Source organism: Heptranchias perlo, chromosome 8 (assembly GCF_035084215.1).
Source record: "Heptranchias perlo isolate sHepPer1 chromosome 8, sHepPer1.hap1, whole genome shotgun sequence".
Lineage (NCBI taxonomy): Eukaryota > Metazoa > Chordata > Chondrichthyes > Hexanchiformes > Hexanchidae > Heptranchias > Heptranchias perlo.
This window is the reverse complement of record NC_090332.1, coordinates 89,673,508-89,694,509: the sequence shown is the minus strand read 5'-3', so window position 1 is coordinate 89,694,509 and position 21,002 is coordinate 89,673,508. Positions and strand designations below refer to the sequence as shown.

General features: G+C 42.8%; 1 protein-coding gene across 1 annotated transcript in view; it reads right to left on the bottom strand.

The window, feature by feature from the left end:
- The window catches only part of LOC137324792 (sprouty-related, EVH1 domain-containing protein 2-like), a 103,288-nt gene that overhangs the window by 26,903 nt on the left and 55,383 nt on the right, over window positions 1-21,002 (bottom strand). The window contains exon 4 of the mRNA XM_067989497.1: window positions 14,819-14,883. Within this exon, the coding sequence (XP_067845598.1) occupies window positions 14,819-14,883 (65 nt within the window). The remainder of the gene's footprint in view (window positions 1-14,818; window positions 14,884-21,002) is intronic.

Here is a 21,002-nt window from a genome sequence, read left to right as displayed (position 1 = left end):
TGTAACATACCAGGAGATATAAAAAAGGCACGTTGACCAGTCTCTGAAAGAAAATGATGGGTTCACTTTTCAAATGCGATAATTCTGATGAGCGAATCAGGGTCTATCTGACTGGCCTGCTGTGTGCTTCTAGCATTTGCACTTTTTACCGAGGATAAGGGACAGATGCTCCACAGGTTGCCCACTACGATCGAGGTGGACCACAAACTACAATTAATCTGCATGTATGACCCAATCAAAATAGGGGCACAGGCTAATTTGTGCTGATGAATCCAACCCTTGAAACAGCAGCAAACCCTTTCATACTTAGCATCAGTTAAAATCAGTGTCAGCCACTCCTTCACAAATAGCTCAATTGGAGGGTCATTTATGCTACAATACTGCATTGGGAAACAGCTTTGACTATTTAGAATTTCTCCCTCCTGCTGGTGAAACCACCCACAGAATAAATGGGTAGTTTCCACAACAAGGGCAGAGGCAGTGGGGGGAGGGCTCAACTATCAAAGACCATGGCTTCTCATTTGTACCCAACTCTAACAGATGTTTTGTTTTAAATGTAACTTACTTTGGGCTATGCACCTTTATATGAAGAAAAACTTTGCCCTTTTTAAAAAAAAAACGCAAGCACATAACAATTTGCTTAACGCACGTTCAGCACGCTGGGACATACATACAAAAAAACCCAGCTATTTTCATTCAGATGAACAAGAATCACAATCCCAAATAGGTCCTGCAAAATATTATTTCAACTGCAATCAGGATTGAAGTGAGTGGGTTTGAAGCTATTGGGAATCAGTCAGGCTGATGGTTTTGTGGTCGTCTGATACACTGGCAGGAAAACTACTCGTCCGTCAACTTTCAGAACAAAGAGGTGAGTTTTATGTAGTATTTTTGGCATAACTAATTAATTGCGACAAACAGGAAACAAATTATTTGAATAGTTTTTGTTGATACAGCTTCCATTTGCTTCTATAAATGTTCTACAGGAATTGTTTTTTTTCTAAAATCAAAGCTGGTAAAGTTATAAGCAGTTTTCACGGAGGGGCAGGCGTGGGGGGGGGGAAAGAAAGATAAAATAGCACAGTCTCTGGGGCCAGAGAGTGAATCCAGCCCAGTGTAATCAGATAAAGTCTCCTTTGTCTGTTGGAAATTAGTAGGCGCAGGACCATAGCACAAAACTCAATTCAACAGATATCACCAGAAAGGTGGTTGATGCGAGAGATGGGAGTAAATCAAACGAGTGTGCGCGGAATGCTCATTGCGGGGGGGTCTGTAGAGGGCGCTTTGCTCTGCAGCTGCTTTTATAATGTTTTAATTTGGGATTTAAGACCCTGGTGTCCATGAGACAGCTTCCAACGTTTACGCTGCTAAATCAGTCTTCTGCCCCCAAGTGACGGAGTCGGAAACAGAGGCAAAAAATCAGTCAGGGTTCAGAAAACAGACTGAACAGCCTGACTACTGGGAGTAAACGCATGGGACACCAGGCTCCAAATTAGAATAGTAAAGCAGCTTTTATGTAGCCTGGAGCTGCTTGATCATAGACAGATGACAACAGTAGGAGAACAGACTTCACCTAGCAGGTGGCATTTCTCGTAAGGAGCATAGAAAATATTCTCCTCCTCCCCCCACCCCTCCCAAAAGTTTCTTTTGATCTTCAAACACTTCAATTCTGGCGTGTGGCTGAACCAATTGAACGAAGTGTGGGTCTAAACTTAAACTGTCTACTTTTAAAACTATTTATAGACCTATTTATCTAATTATGCTTCATGTCAACTTCCACAGGATACAAGATTGTTTATTCTTGCCCTATACATTCCATTAGCCTGGACATATATTGGGAATATTTAAATGAATTGCCACAGACACCACTACCTCACGGTGTAAGTTATAGAACTGACTGACACCTGGCCTCCAAACCCCTTTTATTTTAAATACAGATATTACCGGAAAGATAGTTTGAGAGCAATGGAATAAATTAGGATAGTTCAAATTAGCATAGTAAGAATCTTCACTGTTGGGGCTCAATAGAGCTCCAATAAAGAAGACTGATTTACAAGCAGAAGCAACTGGGATTTAGAAAGCACCTTTTATGTAGTAACTGTCATAAGACACTTCACAGAAGAAAAGCTGGCAGCAGTATTAGAGGAGTCAGAGGAGGTAACTAAACGCACTGTTTTGAGGAGGCTTTTTGGATGCAGGGTAGCAAGATGGTGAGGTTTAGTCAGGGAGCTTGACAGTAGGGCTGAGACAGCCAGGGCTGCACCACTGATGACTGAGTAGAAGAAGCCAGAGTCAAAACCAAAAGGCCACAGGTCAAGATGTAGAGCTGGAGGATGGTGCAGTATTGAGGTGGGCTGAGGCTGTGGAGGGATTTGTGAATGAGGATTTTGAATTTAATGAATTGGGGGACAGAGAGGCCAGAGGGAGGGATATTGGGTCAGCAAGACTGTGTGGATGGAGAGGTTTTGGAGTTTAGTGGGATGTGGAGTTTAGGAGGCTGACATGAGGGCATTGGAGAAATCAAACCTCGAGTTTACAAAACAGTCGATCACATACAAGAGATTTGGTGACGAGGGGCTGAGGCAATGGTGGAAGTAAGCAATCATGGCAATGAATAGGACACAGGGTTTAAAGACCAGCTCATGGTTAAATCTATTTTGGTGGTGTTGGTTAAGGGATAAATGTTGGCCAGGACACTGGGAGAACTGTTTATTCTTTTTGAATAGCACCACGCGATCTTTTTACGTCCACCCAAGGGGGCAGACGGGCCTCGGTTTAATATCTCACCCAAAAGACGGCACCTCCAGCAGTGCAGCACTCCCTCAGTACAGAGCTGAATGGGGGCGATGCATTTAACAAATGACGTGAAGGGGGAGCGGCGATGTCAGAGTCAGGCAAATAGGTAGATTGAAAATGGGAAGTAAAAAAATTCATGAGCCCCTTGACATTGGAGGCGAGACTAAGAGGGAAGGGAGTCAGGTGAGGTGGTTAGTTGTTACGAGGAGTCTGGGATTGTGTGGCCCACCCTGCATCTCGTCAGAGGATCCCCCAGCTCAGTATTAGAAGGGCAAGGTAAAATAAAATCTGATACCAAGCTGGAAGAGAAAGCAAATTCTCTTTTTTGAGAGGGTAGGAAGGGGAATAGGAGGAGATGGTTCAGGGGAAAATATCAAAAAAATTCTAAAAAAAAGTAACAAAATGCTGCAGGTGATGAAAATCTGAAACAAAAAAATGCTGAAAACACTCAGTTGCTCAGTCAGCTACAGTGAACTTAGCCAAATTAAGGTTTCTGGTGTGGACCTCCCCTAGGGACCGACCATCCCCTCCCCACCTCCCCCCAGGTCCGACCAGCCCCTCCCCCCAGGTCCGACCAGCCCCTCCCCCCAGGTCCGACCAGCCCCTCCCCCCAGGTCCGACCAGCCCCTCCCCCCAGGTCCGACCAGCCCCTCCCCCCAGGTCCGACCAGCCCCTCCCCCCCAGGTCCGACCAGCCCCTCCCCCCTTTCCCGAGGACGATCCCCTCCCCCCCTTCTGAAATGTTAAAGCTGTCTGTTCTCTCTACAGTTGCTGACTGATGTACGGCCTTTCCAGCCTTTTGTTTAAAGATGTCCATCAGGCTGCATTTTACCTTATTACTGTTGAAGTTTATACCTTTGTTGATTAGGCTTCAGACACAGGCAGAAGCTGCTGAGATGAAGAAAAATCATCAGGATACTGAAAACAGTGCATAGGGACCTTAAATAAAAATGGTTCTTCAAAGAGTTGCTGCCTGAGCAAGTCCTATTTCAAGTCTTCATAAAAGCTCATATTCAAACCATTTTGGTCTGGTGCACATCACTGATTTGGGCCAAGGAGGAGGAGGAGAAGGAGAGAAAGAGAGGATGTGGAAGAGAGAGAGAGAGAATACTGCAATACCAGAGTACTCACATTTTTACATTCATTGCAAATTTACTGCATCAAGCAGTAAACATTATACAACAACCTAAAATAAATGTGCTAATTACTGGCTATGGTCCCTGCTCTAAACTGCAACGGCAGTCAGACTGGTAACTTTAATCATTTTACACTAGCCACGAAGCAAGAATGGAGTTTAAAAAAAAACCTCGAGGCAGCTGAATGGCTGTAGATAATTAAATTGTAAATTATTTAAAGCTTTCAAATCCCTCCAAGCGTTCATTAGGAAATGCAATTTTGCATGCACCAGCCCTCCTATGTCTGAGATGAATGAAAAGGGCAAGGCAGAATGCTATTCACAAACTTATCACTTTGGTGTAGTAGCAGGAAGTGTGTAATTCTGTAGCTATGCCAGTGATCTGCATTGACTAGTTATAAACCAGACAGAAGAAGTGAGACTCAATAGTTCAGCTACCGCACTGAAGGACAAGTGGTCATCAAGGACGTGTGTGCTACGACAATAGTTAGACCAACCTATATTTTGATCTGTCATTTTAAAAATGATTCAGAATGGAAATAGTTCATTGTGGAGGGATATGTAAGGGGGCAAAATTCACAAAAACTCTCATTTCTGTGGGCTCCAGCAGGATATGAGCTGGGTAAAAACAGAAATCTAATATAGAAGCTTTACTTAATTATTACCCGCAATATTGATGTTACTGTAAAAAAAACTAAGGGTTTCCATTCTATATTTATTTGGCAACAAATGTGGTTTCCAAAAAGTTGGTTCACATGTCCTTCATTTGCTTGTACATAAGAGCAGAACTGGTGCAGATCTAGCAGTGTAAGTTAGACATTTTTATTTTAAGCAGGCTCAACTATCTAATTAGCACAAGCACAATAATATTTCTAAATATAGCTTGCACCATCTTTGAGTATAATTTGGATAAGGGTGCAAGAATTGTGAACACACAGATCAGGAGTGCAATTTACACTCAGGAGTTCTCCAATTTACAATCCTTGTTTATGGGCAAGTAAAACAAGCCTGAGAAAGCTCTGAATCTGGTTCACTTTAACCAGCTATGTCAGTCAGTTAGACCTTTTTCTTTATACGGCTATTGCTGTATCTTACTACAGGCCTGCTAAAGGCACCTTGAGTACATGCAAAAATTCTAGAGATTTGAAAACCCAAAAAAAGGTTGAATAGAAATAACTCCAGTTCTATTTGAATCTAATGTTGCATTTCTAAGAAATAGGAGCAGAAGTCGGCCATACAGCCCCTCGAGCCTGCTCTGCCATTCAATCAGATCGTGGCTGATCTTCGACCTCAACTCCACTTTCCCGCCCAATCCCCATATCCCTGGATTTCCCCTAGAGTCCAAAAATCTATTCATCTCAGTCCTGAATATACTTAACGACTGAGCATCCACAGCCCTCTGGGGTAGAGAATTCCAAAGATTCACAACCCTGACTGAAGAAATTCCTCCTCATCGCAGTCCTAAATGGCCGACCCCTTATCCTGTGACTACACCCCCTAGTTCTAGACTCTCCAGCCAGGGGAAACAACCTCTCAGCATCTACCATGTCGAGCCCTCTCAGAATCTTATACATTTCAATGAGATCACCTCTCACTCTTCTAAACTCCAGAGTATAGGCCCACTCTACTCAACCTCTCCTCATAAGACAACCCTCTCATCCCAGGAATCAATCTAGTGAATCTTTGTTGCACTGCCTATAAGGTAAGACGACCAAAACTGTACACAGTATTCCAGGTATGGTCTCACCAAAGGCCTGTACAATTGCAGCAAGACTTCCTTACTCTTGTATTCCAACCCCCTTGTAATAAAGGCCAACATACTACTTGCCTTTCTAATTGCTTGCTGTACTTGCATATTAACTTTGTGTTTCATGTACAAGGACGCCCAAATCCCTTTGAACACCAATATTTAATAGTTTCTCATTTAAAAAATATCCTACTTTTCTATTCTTCCTACCAAAAGTGAATAACCTCACATTTCCCCACATTATACTCCATCTGCCATCTTCTTGCCCGCTCACTTAACCGGTCTATAATCCCTTTGCAGACTCTGTGTCCTCCTCACAGGTTACTTTCTCACCTAGCTTTGTATCATCGGCAAACTTGGATACATTACACTCAGTCCCTTCATCTAAGTGATTATATATTGTAAATAACTGAGGCCCAAGCACTGATCCTTGCGGCACCCCACTAGTTACAACCTGCCAACATGAAAATGACCCGTTTATTCTTACTCTTTTCAGTCATAGAGTCAGAGTTATACAGCACGGATAGAGCCCTTCGGCCCATCGTGTCCGCGCCGGCCATCAAGCCCAGTCTAATCTAATCCCATATTCCAGCATTTGGTCCGTAGCCTTGTATGCTATGGCATTTCAAGTGCTCATCCAAATGCTTCTTGAATGTTGTGAGGGTTCCTGCCTCCACAACCCTTTCAGGCAGTGAGTTCCAGACTCCAACCACCCTCTGGGTGAAAAAGTTCTTTCTCAAATCCCCTCTAAACCTCCCGCCTTTTACCTTGAATCTATGTCCATTAACCCATCCTCTATCCATACTAGTATATTGCCCCCAACCCCATGAGCTCTTATCTTGTGTAACAACCTTTTGTGTGGCACCTTATCGAATGCCTTTTGAAAATCCAAATATACTACATCCACTGCTTCCCCTTTATCTACCCTGCTAGTTACACCCTCAAAAAAATAATTTTTGAGAGTTCTGTTTTGCACCATCTGTTCCAGGTGGGTATGTGAGGATTATTTTGTGGGATGATGGAGTTTATAGACATCAAGTGTAAACATTTTTTACTAGCTATAAAAATTAAGCAAGTGTAAAAAGCACAAATGGAAAAAAGTGGCAATTTTCAGCCTCATATTTCTGCTTAAAATAAAAATATCCTCTACTGTATTAAAAATAATCCACAGACATTCTTCTGACTCGTATTTTTTTCGATGGACGTTTGCAATGTACTGATAACATTGGAAAATCTGCATTTAACCCAGCTCTTCTAATTTTTTGGTCCATAGTCACAACACAAACATTTAAACTTTTAAATGTATAAAATAGCAAATTTTCCATAGCTGTGCAAGCTCCATACAATTGCTGTGGTTTATAGGCATGAGGGCACAGATAATTAAGTTGCAAGGTCCAAAATATTTGCCTCTCCAACAACGTGCATTTATATAGCGCCTTTAATGTTGTAAAACGTCCCAAGGTGCTTCACAGGAGTGATCAAACAAAATTTGACACCGAGCCACATAAGGAGATATTAGGACAGGTGACCAAAAGCTTGGTCAAAGAGGTAGGTTTAAAGGAACGTTTTAAAGGAGGAGAGAGAGGTGGAGAGGTTTAGGGAGGGAATTCCAGAGCTTAGGGCCTAGGCAGCTGAAGGCACGGCCGTCAATGATGGAGTTAAGAAAATCAGGGATGCGCAAAAGGCCAGAATTGGAGGAGCGCAGAGATCTCGGAGGGTTGTGGGGCTGGAGGAGGTTACAGAGGTAGGGAGGGGTGAGGCCATGGAGGGATCTGAAAACAAGGATGAGAATTTTAAAATTTGAGGCGCTCCTGGACCAGGAGCCAATGTAGGTCAGCGAGCACAGGGGCGATGTGTGAACGGGACTTGGTGCGAGTTAGGGATACGGGCAGCAGAGTTTTGAATGAGCTCAAGTTTATGGAGGGTGGAAGATGGGAAGCCGGCCAGGAGAGCATTGGAATTTACCATATTGTATTGCAATTTCAAAGCTATTGTAAGGTTACCTGACTACCAAAATGTCAATTAGATTTGTACTCTAATCAACCTCATTTCTACTGGAAGGTAGAATTTGTGAGGCTTGGCAGTTTTATTTAACCATCAGAGCAGATAGCCAGTAAGTTTTACTAATGACATTGTGCATATAAAATACAATTTCAGAAAGTTATTTCCATTAAAGAAAGCAGACTTAGTGTGTAAAAAGCAGAAGGAACAATATATTTCTTCAACTGAAAATAACTTTGCAACAATACTGGTGTCGATACTGTAACTTTAAATATAATGTGGAAATTGCAAGCTACTTTTTTTAAACCACCGGTGTTCAGAAAGTAATTTGCCCGTCACCAGCTCTATGTCAACGCTCTTCCTGTCACCATTGTGACAGATGGTAGCAACTAACAGTGAAAGCATGGAGCTGTTTTTAAACTCCTGGTTGCTCTGGGCCAGGCAGCGAGCTCTCTGCACTAATTTCAGATCCCACTTCCTTCCAGCATGTTCCCAGGCTTTGCTCAAAGTGCTGTGTTAGGATTCCCTAATCCTTACTGGCCTAACAGGAAGTTGTCAATCATCTTATTGTCCGTTTGCCAATTCTGTCTCTTTCTCAAACAAAATAATGTTTACAAGCTGTGCTGGCCTGCTCTGCATGCTGCTGCCAACGCTGAAAACAAAGCCGATTTGTATGTCCTCTCCATCACCTCACAAAAGGGAGGGACAGTAAAACTTTTGGGAAACTTTTTCCAAGACACTCGAGCTGTATTACCCATTTAATTTCACGCATTCTAGTGAAGGATTCCTGTTTACTTTGTTGAATAAAAAGATATGTGCAACTCCTCTCCAACTGCTGTGCACGGCCGAGCTTACTCGGCTGAGAATGCATGAAGGACACGCCCAGAGTTATTCAACATATTCCATTATACGTAGCCAACCACATGTTATACATATTTCTGCATAATGAGATTGAACTAAAACTCCTTTTCTTTGGTCATAAACCAACTACAACATATCCTACTATTCAACTGTGCAGTATTTCAACAAACGTACTCAAAATAAAGACTACAATCAAATAACTATACAAATATAAATGTAATTATTCTAATTACAAAATTGTTGACATCGTTGAATTGCAGAATAATTAGACAAACCTATTCATCAACTACTTTACACCACAAGTCCACACCATCCCTAAATTACTTAAATTAATCCTGCACTGGTCCAGTTAAGACACCGACAAAAATGTTTTTCCCTCAATTCCATCTGATCTGGAAAATACCCCCCAGGCAAACATACAAGCACTGGAATGGACCTTTCTTATATGTTGTGGATGGAGAACAATGGCGGTCAGGGTGACCTTGGAATTAAGAGTTTCAAAGCTGGAATGTCTGCAGTGGTAAAGACTTATAGATACAATGACCTAAATGAAACCAAGCACTGTGAAACAGATCATAACTTTGAATTGTATCCAAGATGCCACTTAAATGAGTGGCAAAGGAAACAGGAGTAAACCATAAGGTTGTTTAAGGCTGTTTACTTTTACTTTCCTTTAATTGCAATTGCTTTGAAATGATGCACTGAACTATTACATTTATATGCAATCATTTTTTGAATAATTTGATAAAAATGGAAGACGACTTGCAAAAATATTTGAATTTTACTGTGAAAACACAAGCTATTTAATGAAGCATCAGAATTTCACATATAAACTGGCTACCATGAAAATCTTGCTTTGTTTATAAAGCAGACAAGATTGGACAAAAGACAAGTTAAATCCTTGTGCTGCCAGCAATTTATTCTAACCACAATGCCTTTGAAATCAGGAAAGAGAGCTATGGTGGAGGAGTTAGTTCGGAAAGCTGACCAAAAGCTTGGTCAAAAAGATGGTTTTTGAGACGGTTTGCAAAATATGGAGAGAAGTGAAGTGGAGAGACTAAGGGTTTAAGCAGGGAGTTTAAGGAAGTAGGGACAAGTTAGTTGTAGACTGTACTACCATAGGTGGGGCAAAAGGAGTGTGGGATGCACAGACAGACAGTGCTGGAAACGGAAGTGTACGAGACGACATGGTTGTAGGAAATTGCAGAAAGAGGGCAACCTTGGTCAAGGAAGAACTTAGAGAAGAATGAGGATTTTAAAAAGCAGTGTGCTGGGCGAGAGGGAGCCAATGTAGGGCAGCAAAACAGAGTGCAAGTCAGGGTACGGACAGCTGACTTTGGACAATTTGGCATTTATGGAAGGTGGAGGATGGGACGCCTGCAAGGAGGACACTAAGGAAAGAGTCTAGAGGTGAGAAAGCATGGATAAGGGTTGGGGTTGAAGTAGCAACAGATATAGGCAGGTCTTAGTGACAGATAGAATGTAGTTTGAAGCCTAGATCTGGCTTGAATAAGAGGCCAGAAGGTTTTGCACAGTCTGGTTCAGCCTGAGTGAGTGGCCAGGGGTGGGGGAAGGAGAAGATGGGGCAAATCCAAGTAAACAGAATTTCAGGGGCCAAAAATAATGGCTTAAGTCTCCCCAGTGTTCAGTTAGAAGAAATGTTGACTCCATGACTTGATAGCAGGCAGACAGTATGATAACATAAGTCACAAGATCCACAGAAGGGATGAGATACCAACATGGTCTACTGGCAGCCATAAAGTAGTGGAATGCTGGCTCATGCCTGTGCACTCCCACAGTGACGAGTCATTCATTTCAGCTGTGCCACTCAGATGAAGCACCATGTGGAAGCCAAACATTTTCCACTTGGTGGAAGGAAACGGAGGAAGGAGTTTAATCATGGGTCCATTCTTGAATATCTTCTAGTAAACAGCTCAATAACAGCATAGGTAGAAGCTCCAGGGCAAGTTGCTTAGCCTTTCAACTGCGTTAAGATATGTGGTCCAGGGTTGGGGGGGATGGATGAAAATAACCTGGGTTTTGGGGGGAGGGGAGGGGAGGGGGGGGGGAGGGGAGGGGGGGGGGGGGGAGAAAGAGAGCATAAGAGGGAAGAGAGAGCAGGGAGAGAGGTTACATATCTTCATCAACTAAGAAAAAACACTAGAAGGGATAGCTGAAAATTCAGTAACTTCACTCTCTTTTCTACCATGGTAGAAGAAACTCTTCATGATTACTTTCTGTTGCTAAATATTGCTGGTTTCATATTTAGTTATAGATTTTATACTGAATATAAAAAGTTCCAAAGAGTTAAAGTCAACTATGTTCAAATTGCTGGAGTGTATTAATTTTTTTTTTTAGGAACCACTACAGAAAGCAGGTTAGTTAAATAACCAATTTAGTCAACTAACGATAATGTAGCAGCCATGCTACTAATTCCAAATGCTAGTTTGAGTGGATGTGGGGGTATATATAGTTTTGTTTAGTCAGGATAATTCATGAGCTACGTACCCTTCTTGCCCCCAAGCTGTAAATCCACATCAGTATTACTGCTGTCTACAATTATTCGGCCCCGTACAAGTATTTAGAGAGGGTCACTTCCTTTACTCCTGCTACCACACTCATCAGGTCAGTACTGACAGAGTGAAAGCAACTGTTTCTCTGACCTATCGGCTGTAATTCATCATTGGGCTCGGATTGGTGACTGGAACATGAAACAAAATAAGCCATGTTCTTCAGTTCGTGTTATCTGGTTACCTACCAGCTCATAAATAAGTGTGCGAGAGAGAGAAGTGCAAGTCTTTTTAAAAAAAAAATACACTTATAAAAATCAAACATTCCTGAACCATGTATGACGATCTAGATTAAAACAGAGAGCTAGGCTACACACTGAGCAAGCCTCCCAGTGCCCTAATAAATCACTCTGGCAGGTAGTTGGGAAACAGCTGCTAAATGATAGTTTGACTGAAGAGCACAGGAAATCACCTTTTAACCCAGCCTCCTGTTACTCCCCTCATACCATAGCGACAAAAGAATGGCAGTGAATGAAATGCCAACTGTCAGAGCAGTCTGGTCAACATGCAATGGGATACTGGCTTCACCCCCAAGTATCAGAGAAAACTTGTGAAAAGTTTAAATTTTGCATGGCGGGTTTTCGCCCGTACGAGCGATCACTCGGTCGCTGCTTATTACAGGATTTTAATTCTACTTCATAAAAAGGAGCTGATGCAAACTAAACTCACTCCACTTTTTAAAAAAAGACTTACTGCTAGTGAAATAGATAATCTCAACACAAATATTGATATTTAGAAACAAAACTTGTTAGTTGAGCCTCGATGCTAAACCGTGTTTTGTAAGAAAACGGATACAAATATCGCGAGTATCCGTATTTAATATCCTCCCCATTTTTTGCCATGAACTTTCAGAAAAATGTAATACTTATGCAGAATATACACCCATTAACTTTTGGTTTTTGAAAACTTAAAAATTATTTGGCCATGTGCTAGATCTACATCACAGCAGAGAAACCCAGGTGTTCAGTACTGAGATGTAAAGCAACAGTGAAAGTTCCAGGTGAATGAAACGAACATGCACACAAGGAATGCATCCCTTGAAGAAAAATGTCAATGAAGAGTCATCAGCTTTGAGAGTCGGAGGAAAGCTTACTAGAGTGGGAAAATGAGAGATAACAAGGAGTTAAAATGATTGCTTACTTAAAAGGCCATTTTTGCGAGGAATCTAGCAGTTGGGGGATAAAGATTCCAGTGCGTCATAGACTGCCCACAAGCTGAATCCAAAGACAAACTAACCCAGTTTCATATTGAAGCAGCACAAAAAAGACTTTTGAACTGGCCTATAAAGACTGTTATATTCTACTCACATTCAACGAGGACCAGTGCCACAAAAAGGTGGCACATCATTTCCATGAATATTACAAGACATGAAATATCTCAGTTTACTGTAATGCTTGCATGCATGGTGGGTAAAACCAAGCTAGCTCCACACAGGATATCTAAAAGAAAGTCACTGCCTGCAGTAACATTTCTAAACGGCATTCATGGATTTTGTCTTGAGGGGCAGGTGGATGAGGCTTTGATGTTGGATGGGATCAGGGCTGTGTGGATTGTTTGATCTGGCGTTCGGCATAAAACAAAACCTTCTCTACTCACCCTGGAGTCATCTAGATGACAGAATCCCGTCTGTCAAGGGTGAGTTACAACAAAACAGAATTCGTCGAGCGATGACTCCTGGGGGAATGATGCGTACGTTGCAGCTGCTGGATATCACGATGAACGAATCGACAAAGGCCACTCTGAATGGAGTAGTTGGATGACTGATGCTGCACACACCTTCACCACTGGAGGAAATCATTCAGCGGAGAGAGGATCAGTGGGCGCCATCAATCTACATACTGTGAATGGCTTCAAGAAATGCTCATCGATCTCCATGGATGGTTTCAAAAATGTTAGGAGCATAGGAATAGGCCATTCAGCCCCTCAATCCTGTTCCACCATTCAACTAGGTCATGGACGATCTGCGCCTCTAATCCATTTACCTGCCTTTGCTCGTTAGCCCTCGATACCCTTACCTATGAAAAATCTATCGATCTCAATCTCAAAAATTTCAATTGACCCCCAGCATCCACAGCCTGTTGGGGAAGAGAGTTCCAAATGCCTACTACTGTGAAAAAGTGCTTCCTGATTTCACTCCTGACTGCCCTGGCTCTCATTTTAAGATTATACCCCCTTCTTCCAGACTCCCTCACCAGGAGTGACAGCTTCTCTTGATCTACCCTACTGAATCCACTGATCATTTTAAACACCTTGATTAGGTCGCCATGGGTATACAAGCCAAGTTTCTGCAACCTGTCCTCACAGTATAACCCTTTAAGCCCTGGTATCATTTAAGCGAATCTGTGCTGTGCCCACTCCCAAGGCCAATATCTCCTTCCTGAGATTCAGTGTCCAAGTGGGCACAGTACTCCAGATGGGGTCTGACCAAGGCTCTGTACAACTGAAGCATAACAGGAGGGCGGGAGGGAGGTGATACTCAGTAACATCTGACGACAATTATTGTGGATTCAAGTGAAACTTGTCTGAAGCCAACTTGCACGCTGTTTGACTAATTTGATAATAAATTAGAGTTTCACAAAGTATTTTCCATTACTGTTTCTGACATTAGTAATTTTCAGTTTTGCACAGTATGTTGCACAGTAAGCTGTTCAATAAAGGTTTACCCCAGAGTTTTTCACAAATGACCTTTGCTTCTATATGTTTATACTTCTCTCTTCACCCGCCAAACACTTGTCATTTTTGGGGGATAAAAGGCACATTATACATCAAGATTTACAGTGGCCTTTGAACCCCCAAGTTACATTCATTATTAAAAGCTGTTGACAGCATTAATCACCAATGAAGAAAAACTTAAAATAATTCTGCCACAGGTGTATTTCAAAAAGGAACTGATTGCCATACTAGGTTTTTTTTAGTTAAAAAGTTAATCTGTGACTACATAGATTTCTTTGGATACACATTCTGTCTCATGAAAACGATGCCAGAATGAATCTTTTAGTAAATAGCAATCTACATTTCTACAACGTAACTAATTTACCAACCAGTAAAATAGTCCTAGGCTTCCATTATTCGCTTATACACCAAGACAAATGTTCATAGCAATACTGGTGTGGGGGCAGGGAAAGTTATCCTGTACTGCATTACTACAACAAAAAAAACAAATGAGGCAACAATTCATTTGAATGGCTCAACACACAATGACGTTATTTACAAGTCAAAGCTTAACGGTGCCTCACCATCGGAGCAGTGTTCAAAACCGAAGCTCATGACTAAACAAAAAAAAAACAAACTTCTGTATCCACAATGACAGAGCAGGTCCACAGTGATTTCCCCTCGTTCATGAACGTTAGACTAAACAGTGTGATTTTAGATAGCAGCATCTCTGTGAAAGATGGATTGTTTAAACGTCAAATCCATTGTCACACTAAAGAATCCAGCAGACTTGGCACTTTTCAACAAGTCACAAGTTTTAGTCTTGTTTTAGTTTTATCAAAACTTTAATAAATTTTTTTTACAATTCTCAGCCCGAGAAAAGCCATCCAAGAACATAGGATTGTTGTAGTAAAATAATAGAACGCTGTCAATAGGTGTCCTGCACATTTTCATGAAGCAGTCAGTTCGATTAATTTGAATGAAAAATGTTAAAATTCATCCGGCAAGTGTTAACACGAGAAGAACACGGCCAATGTTAGCAGCAGCTCCAACTTACTGTAAAAACATCATCGTCACCGACCTCAGCTTCATTCTGAATTGTTGAAGATGACGTGGTTGATCCTAGGGGGGAAAAGTGTGCATTAAAAATTTAATCTTCAAAAAGGTTACAGAATGTCAGTCATCTTTACTTCCCAAATAATAAAACATTTTATTTAAAAGATTACAGTGGTGTAGCGGTTATGACACTGGATGTAGAAACCCCAGAGGTTGACACTTTAAATTAAATTAATTAAATCTGGTAATTTGTGGGCTACCATCAGAACTAAAATGAAAAGGAATTCTGCCAGAGTGTTCTTAAAACCCGAGTGATCTACTAATGTCCTTCAGGGAAGGGGGCCAGCCATCCCATCAGCTCTGACCTACATGTGACAAGACCATACTATCATTTGGTAACTTTTATTTTTAAAACTAAGAGAAAATTGGGACAAACCTATTGGCAACAACCTCAACCGAATTAATCCTGCAAAGTCCTCCAAAGATCTGGAGACCGGCTCCCAAGTTGGGAGAGTTATCCCCCGACAGATCAAGTGACGACATGACGTAGATACGACTGAGTATGACATCAGTCAATATCCCAGACAAGCAACACCGATATAAATCGCATTCAGCCAGATAATTTTTTTTTATTATTATTCATTCATGGGATGTGGGTGTCGCTGGCCAGGCCGGCATTTATTGCCCATCCCTAATTGCCCTGGAGAAGGTGGTGGTGAGCCGCCTTCTTGAACCGCTGCAGTCCGTGTGGTGAAGGTTCTCCCACATAATCAACCAGTATCCTGCTCCACCAGCAGGATAGACCCACCAGAAATAGTGGAATACCTGGGTAGGAGTAGCCCTGGGAACCCTCAAAATTAACTCTGGACCCATGAAGTCTTGTGGCTTCAGGTCAAACAGGGCCAAGTAAACCTTCTGCTGGTCCTCAGCTACTATGCTCCCACACCTCAACTGAATGCTCAGTACTCCTCCACCTTGAACACCACTTGGAGGAAGCACAGAGTGGACTTTGGATGGGGAACTTCACTGTCTACCAATAGTGGCTCAGTAGTTGCACCACTGATTGAACTGGGACAGTCCTAAAGGGCACAACGACCAGATTGAGCCTGCACAGATGGTGAAGGAACCAACATGAGGGAGTAACCTACTTGACTTTGTCCGCATCAGCCTACTAGTTACAGACACATCTGTCAGCAACAGCACCGATAGGCTAGACCATCGCGCAGTCCTTATGAAGACAGACAGTCTCGTCTCCAGTGAGGATCCCCTGCATCGTGTATTGTGACACTATCAAAGTGTTGTGGGACAGATCAGGACAAATCTAACTGCCCAAAACAGGGCATACGTAAGGCACCATGGGCTAACTGTAGAATTGTAAACTATCACTTAAAAAAGATTGTCTGATCATCACATTGCTGCTTGTGGGATCTTGCTGTGCTCAAATTGGCTGCCACGTTTCCTACAACAGTGACTACACTTCAGAAGTACTTTGGGAAGTCCTGTGGTCACGAAAGGCACAATAGAAATGCAAGTTCTTTCTCTTTTCTTTCTTTAAAACACCACATTGCCCAACACATCGCTTACTCCACCAGCACCATCAAGTCAGGAGACCAAGCTTGGTTCAATGACCAGGGGATAAGAGTTCCCGATTTCTACTACCCTTTTATATGAAAGAGCGCTTCCTGATTTTGCTCCTGAACGGCCTAGCTCTAATTTTATTACGTGCCCTTGTTCTGGATTCCCCCACCAGAGGAAATAGTTTTTACGTATCTACCCTATCAAATCCTTTTAATACTTTAAACACCTCGGTCAGATCACTCCTCAATCTTCTATAGTCAATGGAATACAAGGCAAGTTTATGCAACCTGTCCTCATAATTTAACCCCTTACGCCCTGGTATCATTCTGGTGAATCTGCGCTGCACCCCCTCTGAGGCCAGTATATCCTTCCTGAGGTGCGGTGCCCAAAACGGAACACAGTACCTCCAGATAGGGTCTGAGCAAGGCTCTGTACATAAAAAGCATCAGTCCTCCCCCTTTTTGTATTCCAGCCCCCTTGAGATAAACGAGCAGGCAGCTCCATGAATATCCTCAACCATGGCCGAGCCCAGCATAGATTCATAGAATCGTTACAGTACAGAAGGCGGCTATTCGGCCCATCAAGCCTGTGCCGGCTCTTTGTAAGAGCAATCCATTTAGTCCCACTCCCCCACTCTTTTCCCCGTAGCCCTGCAAAAATTTCCCTTCAAGTATTTATTCAATTCCTTTTTTAAAGCCGTGATTAATCTGCTTCAACCGCCCTTTCAGGCAGCGCATTCCAGATCATAAATACTCGCTGCTTAAAATAGTTTTTCCTCATGTCACCTTTCGTTCTTTTGTTAATCACCCTAAATCTGTGTCCTCTGGTTCTCAACCCTTCCGCCAATGGAAACAGTTTCTCTTTATTTACTTTATCTAAATCAGTCATGATTTTAAACACTGGTATCAAATCTCCTCTGCTCTAAGGAGAACAACTCCAGCTTCTCCAGTCTATCCACTTAACTGAAGTCCCTCATCCTTGGAACCATTCTAGTAAATCTTTTCTGCACCATCTCTATGGCCTTCACATCCTTCCTAAAGAGCAGTGCCCAGGATTGGACACAATACGCCAGTTGTGGCCGAACCAGTGTTTTATAAAGGTTCAACATAACTTCCTTGCTTTTGTACTCTGGTTATAAAGCCCAGGATCCCGTATGCTTTTTTAACCACTTTCTCAACCTGTCTTGCCACCTTCAAAGATTTGTGTACATATACTTCCAGGTCTCTGTTCCTGCACCCACTTTAGAATTGTGCCCTTTAGTTTATATTGCCTCTCCACATTCTTCCTGCCAAAATGTATCACTTCACACTTCTCTGCATTAAATTACATCTGCCATGTGTCCGCCCATTCAACCAGCCTGTCTACGTCCTCTTGAAGTCTATCACTATCCTCCCCACTGTTAACACTGCCAAGTTTTGTGTTATCTGCAACTTTTGAAATTGTGCCCTTTACACTGAAGTCATTAATATCAAAAAAAGCAGAGGTCCTAGTACCGACCCCTGGGGAACACCACTGTACACCTCCCTCCAGTCTGAAAGACAACCGTACATTACTAATCTCTATTTCCTGTCACTAGCCAATTTTGTATCCATGCTGCCACTGTCCCTTTTATTCCATAGACTTCAATTTTGCTGACAAGCCTATTATGCGGCACTTTATCAAATGACTTTTGAAAGTCCATATACACATCAACCACATTGCCCTCATCAACACTCTGTTACCTCATCAAAAAACTATCAAGTTGGTTAAATATGATTTGCCTTTGACAAATCCGTGCTGGCTTTCCTTAATCAATCCACACTCGTCCAAGTGACTTAATTTTGTCCTGGATTATCGTTTCTAAAAGCTTCCCCATACTGAGGTTAAATTGACTGGCCTGTAGTTGCTGGGTTTATCCTTTCACCCTTGAACAAGGGTGCAAAATTTGCAATTCTCCAGTCCTCTGGCACCACCCCCATATCTAAGGAGGATTGGAAGATTATGGCCAGACCCTCCGCAATTTCCACCCTTACTTCCCTCAGCAACCTAGGATGACTTATCTACTTTAAGTACAGCCAGCCTTTCTAGTACTTCCTATCAATTTTCACCCCATCCAGTATCTCAATTACCTCCTTTTACTGTGACTTTGGCAGCATCTTCTTCCTTGGTAAAGCCAGATGCAAAGTATTCATTTAGTACCTCAGCCTCCATGTGCAGATCTCCTTTTTGGTCCCTAATTGGCCCCACCCCTCCTCTTACTACCCGTTGACTATTGACATGCCTATAGAAGGCTTGTGGATTCCCTTTTATATACGTTAACCGCCAGTCTATTCTCATACTCTCTTTGCCCCTCTTATTTCCTTTTTCACTTCTCTGAACTTTCTATATTCAGCCTGGTTCTCACTTGTGTTTTCAACCGGACATCTGTCATACTCTTTTTCTGCTTCATCTTACTCTATCTCTTTTGTCATCCAGGGAGCTCTGGCTTTGGTTGCCCTACCTTTCCCCCTAGTGGGAATGTACCTAGACTGTACCCGAACTATCTCCTCTTTAAAGGCTGCCCATTGTTAGATTCCAATTTACCCGGGCCAGATCCGTTCTCAACCCACTGAAACTGGCCCTCCTCCAATTAAGTATTGTTCTCTAGATTGTTCCGTGTCCTTTTCCATAACTAATCTAAACCTTAGGATACTATGATTGCTGCTGCCTAAATGTTCCCCCACTGACACTTGATCCCCCTCACTCCCCAGAACCACCTTCCTCCTTGGGCTGGAAACATAACTATCAATTTCTCCTGAACACACTTCAGAAATTCCTCTCCCCCTCTTTGCCCTTCACACTATTACTATCCCAGTCTATATTAGGAGAGTTGAAGTCCCCCATTATCATTACTCTATAGTTCTGGCACATCTCTAACTTCCCTGCAAATTTACTCCTCTATCTCCTCCCCACTAGTAGGTGGCCTATAGAATACACCCAGTAATGTAATGGCACCTCTTGTTTCTTAACTCTAACCAAATAGATTTAGTCCTAGACCCCTCCAGGACATCCTCTCTCTCCAATACTGCAATATGCCCCTATAATCAATACTGCCACTCCCCTCCTTTCTTTCCTTCCCTATCTTTCCTGAACACCTCGTATCCAGGAATATTTAGTACCCAATCCTGTCCTTTTTTGAGTCAGGTCTCTGTTATTGCCACATCATATTCCCATATGGTTATTTGTGCCTGCAGCTCACCAACCTTGTTTACCACACTGTGTGTGTTTACACACATGCACTGTAAACCAGTCTTAGACCTTCTTGTATTCTCTCTCAGTCTGATCCCACCTAATACCATGCTATTTCTTACTCTAGTGCTATCTGTCTCTCCCAATCCTTTGTGCACCTTATTTCTCCTTTCCAATACTACACCCTGGTGCCCATCCCCCTGATAAATTAGTTTAAACCCTCCCCCACTGCACTGCTGAACCTCCCTACGAGGAGATTGGTCCCAGCTCTGAGGTGCAACCCGTCCGTCTTGAACAGGTCCCTCCTGCCCCAAGAATCTGAAGCCCTCCCTCCTGCACCATGTCTTTAGCCACGCATTAACCTGCCTTATCTTTCTATTTCTGTACTCACTAGCGCATAACACTGGGAGTACTCCAGAGATCACTACCTTTGAGGTCCTGCTTTTTAACTCCCTCCTTAGCTCCTGAAACTCTAGCCACAGGATCTCATCCCTTTTCTTTCCAATGTCGTTGGTACTCACATGAACCACAACTTATGGCTGCTCCCCTTCCCCCTGCAGAATGTTCTGCACCTTCTCCGTGATGTCCTTTACCCTGGCACCAGGGAGGCAACACGCCATGCGGGACTCACATCGACTGTCACAAGAACGCTCCTGTCTATCAAATCCCCTGTGACTACTGCATTTCTACACTTCACTGTACCCCCCCCCCTCTCTCCAGTCCTTTGCCCCATGGTGCCATGTCCAGGACTACACTCCTTCGAGGTGTTATCACCCTCACTGGTATTGAGTGCTGAATACTGGTTTGAGTGTGCCACACACCCAGAAGATTCCTGCACTGCCTGCCCCTTTCTACCCTTACTGATGGCCACCCACTTGCTATCCTGAACACTTTGTGGCTGCAGGGTGATCACCTTGAGTGCAAGAGGCAAAGCTGAAGTGTTTGTAAATGTCTTTCAGCCATAAGTACCAAGTGACTGATACTACTTGCCTCCTCCAAGGTATCCATCATTATAGATGCCAATGACCAGGCAATTTGGTTCACTCAATGCAATATTAAGCAGCACAGGCTCTAAGCCTGAACAATATCCTGGTTGTAGTGTTGAAGATCTAGATGCCCTAACCCCAGCCAAGCGGTTACAATTCAGCTGGCATCTACTTGGCAATGTAGAAAATTGCCCAGCTATGTCCTCGTCACAAAACAGGACAAATCTAACAGCTAATTTTCAGCCTCCTCCCAAATCATCTGCAAGGAGACATCAATGGCGCCATCAAGCAGTGCCTACTCACCACATCTTGTTCACTAACACTCAGTTAGGGTTCTGCCAGAAGCACACTGCTTCAGATATCATTAAAGCTTTGATTCAGACGTGGCCACAAGAGCTGAATGCCAGAGGAGGA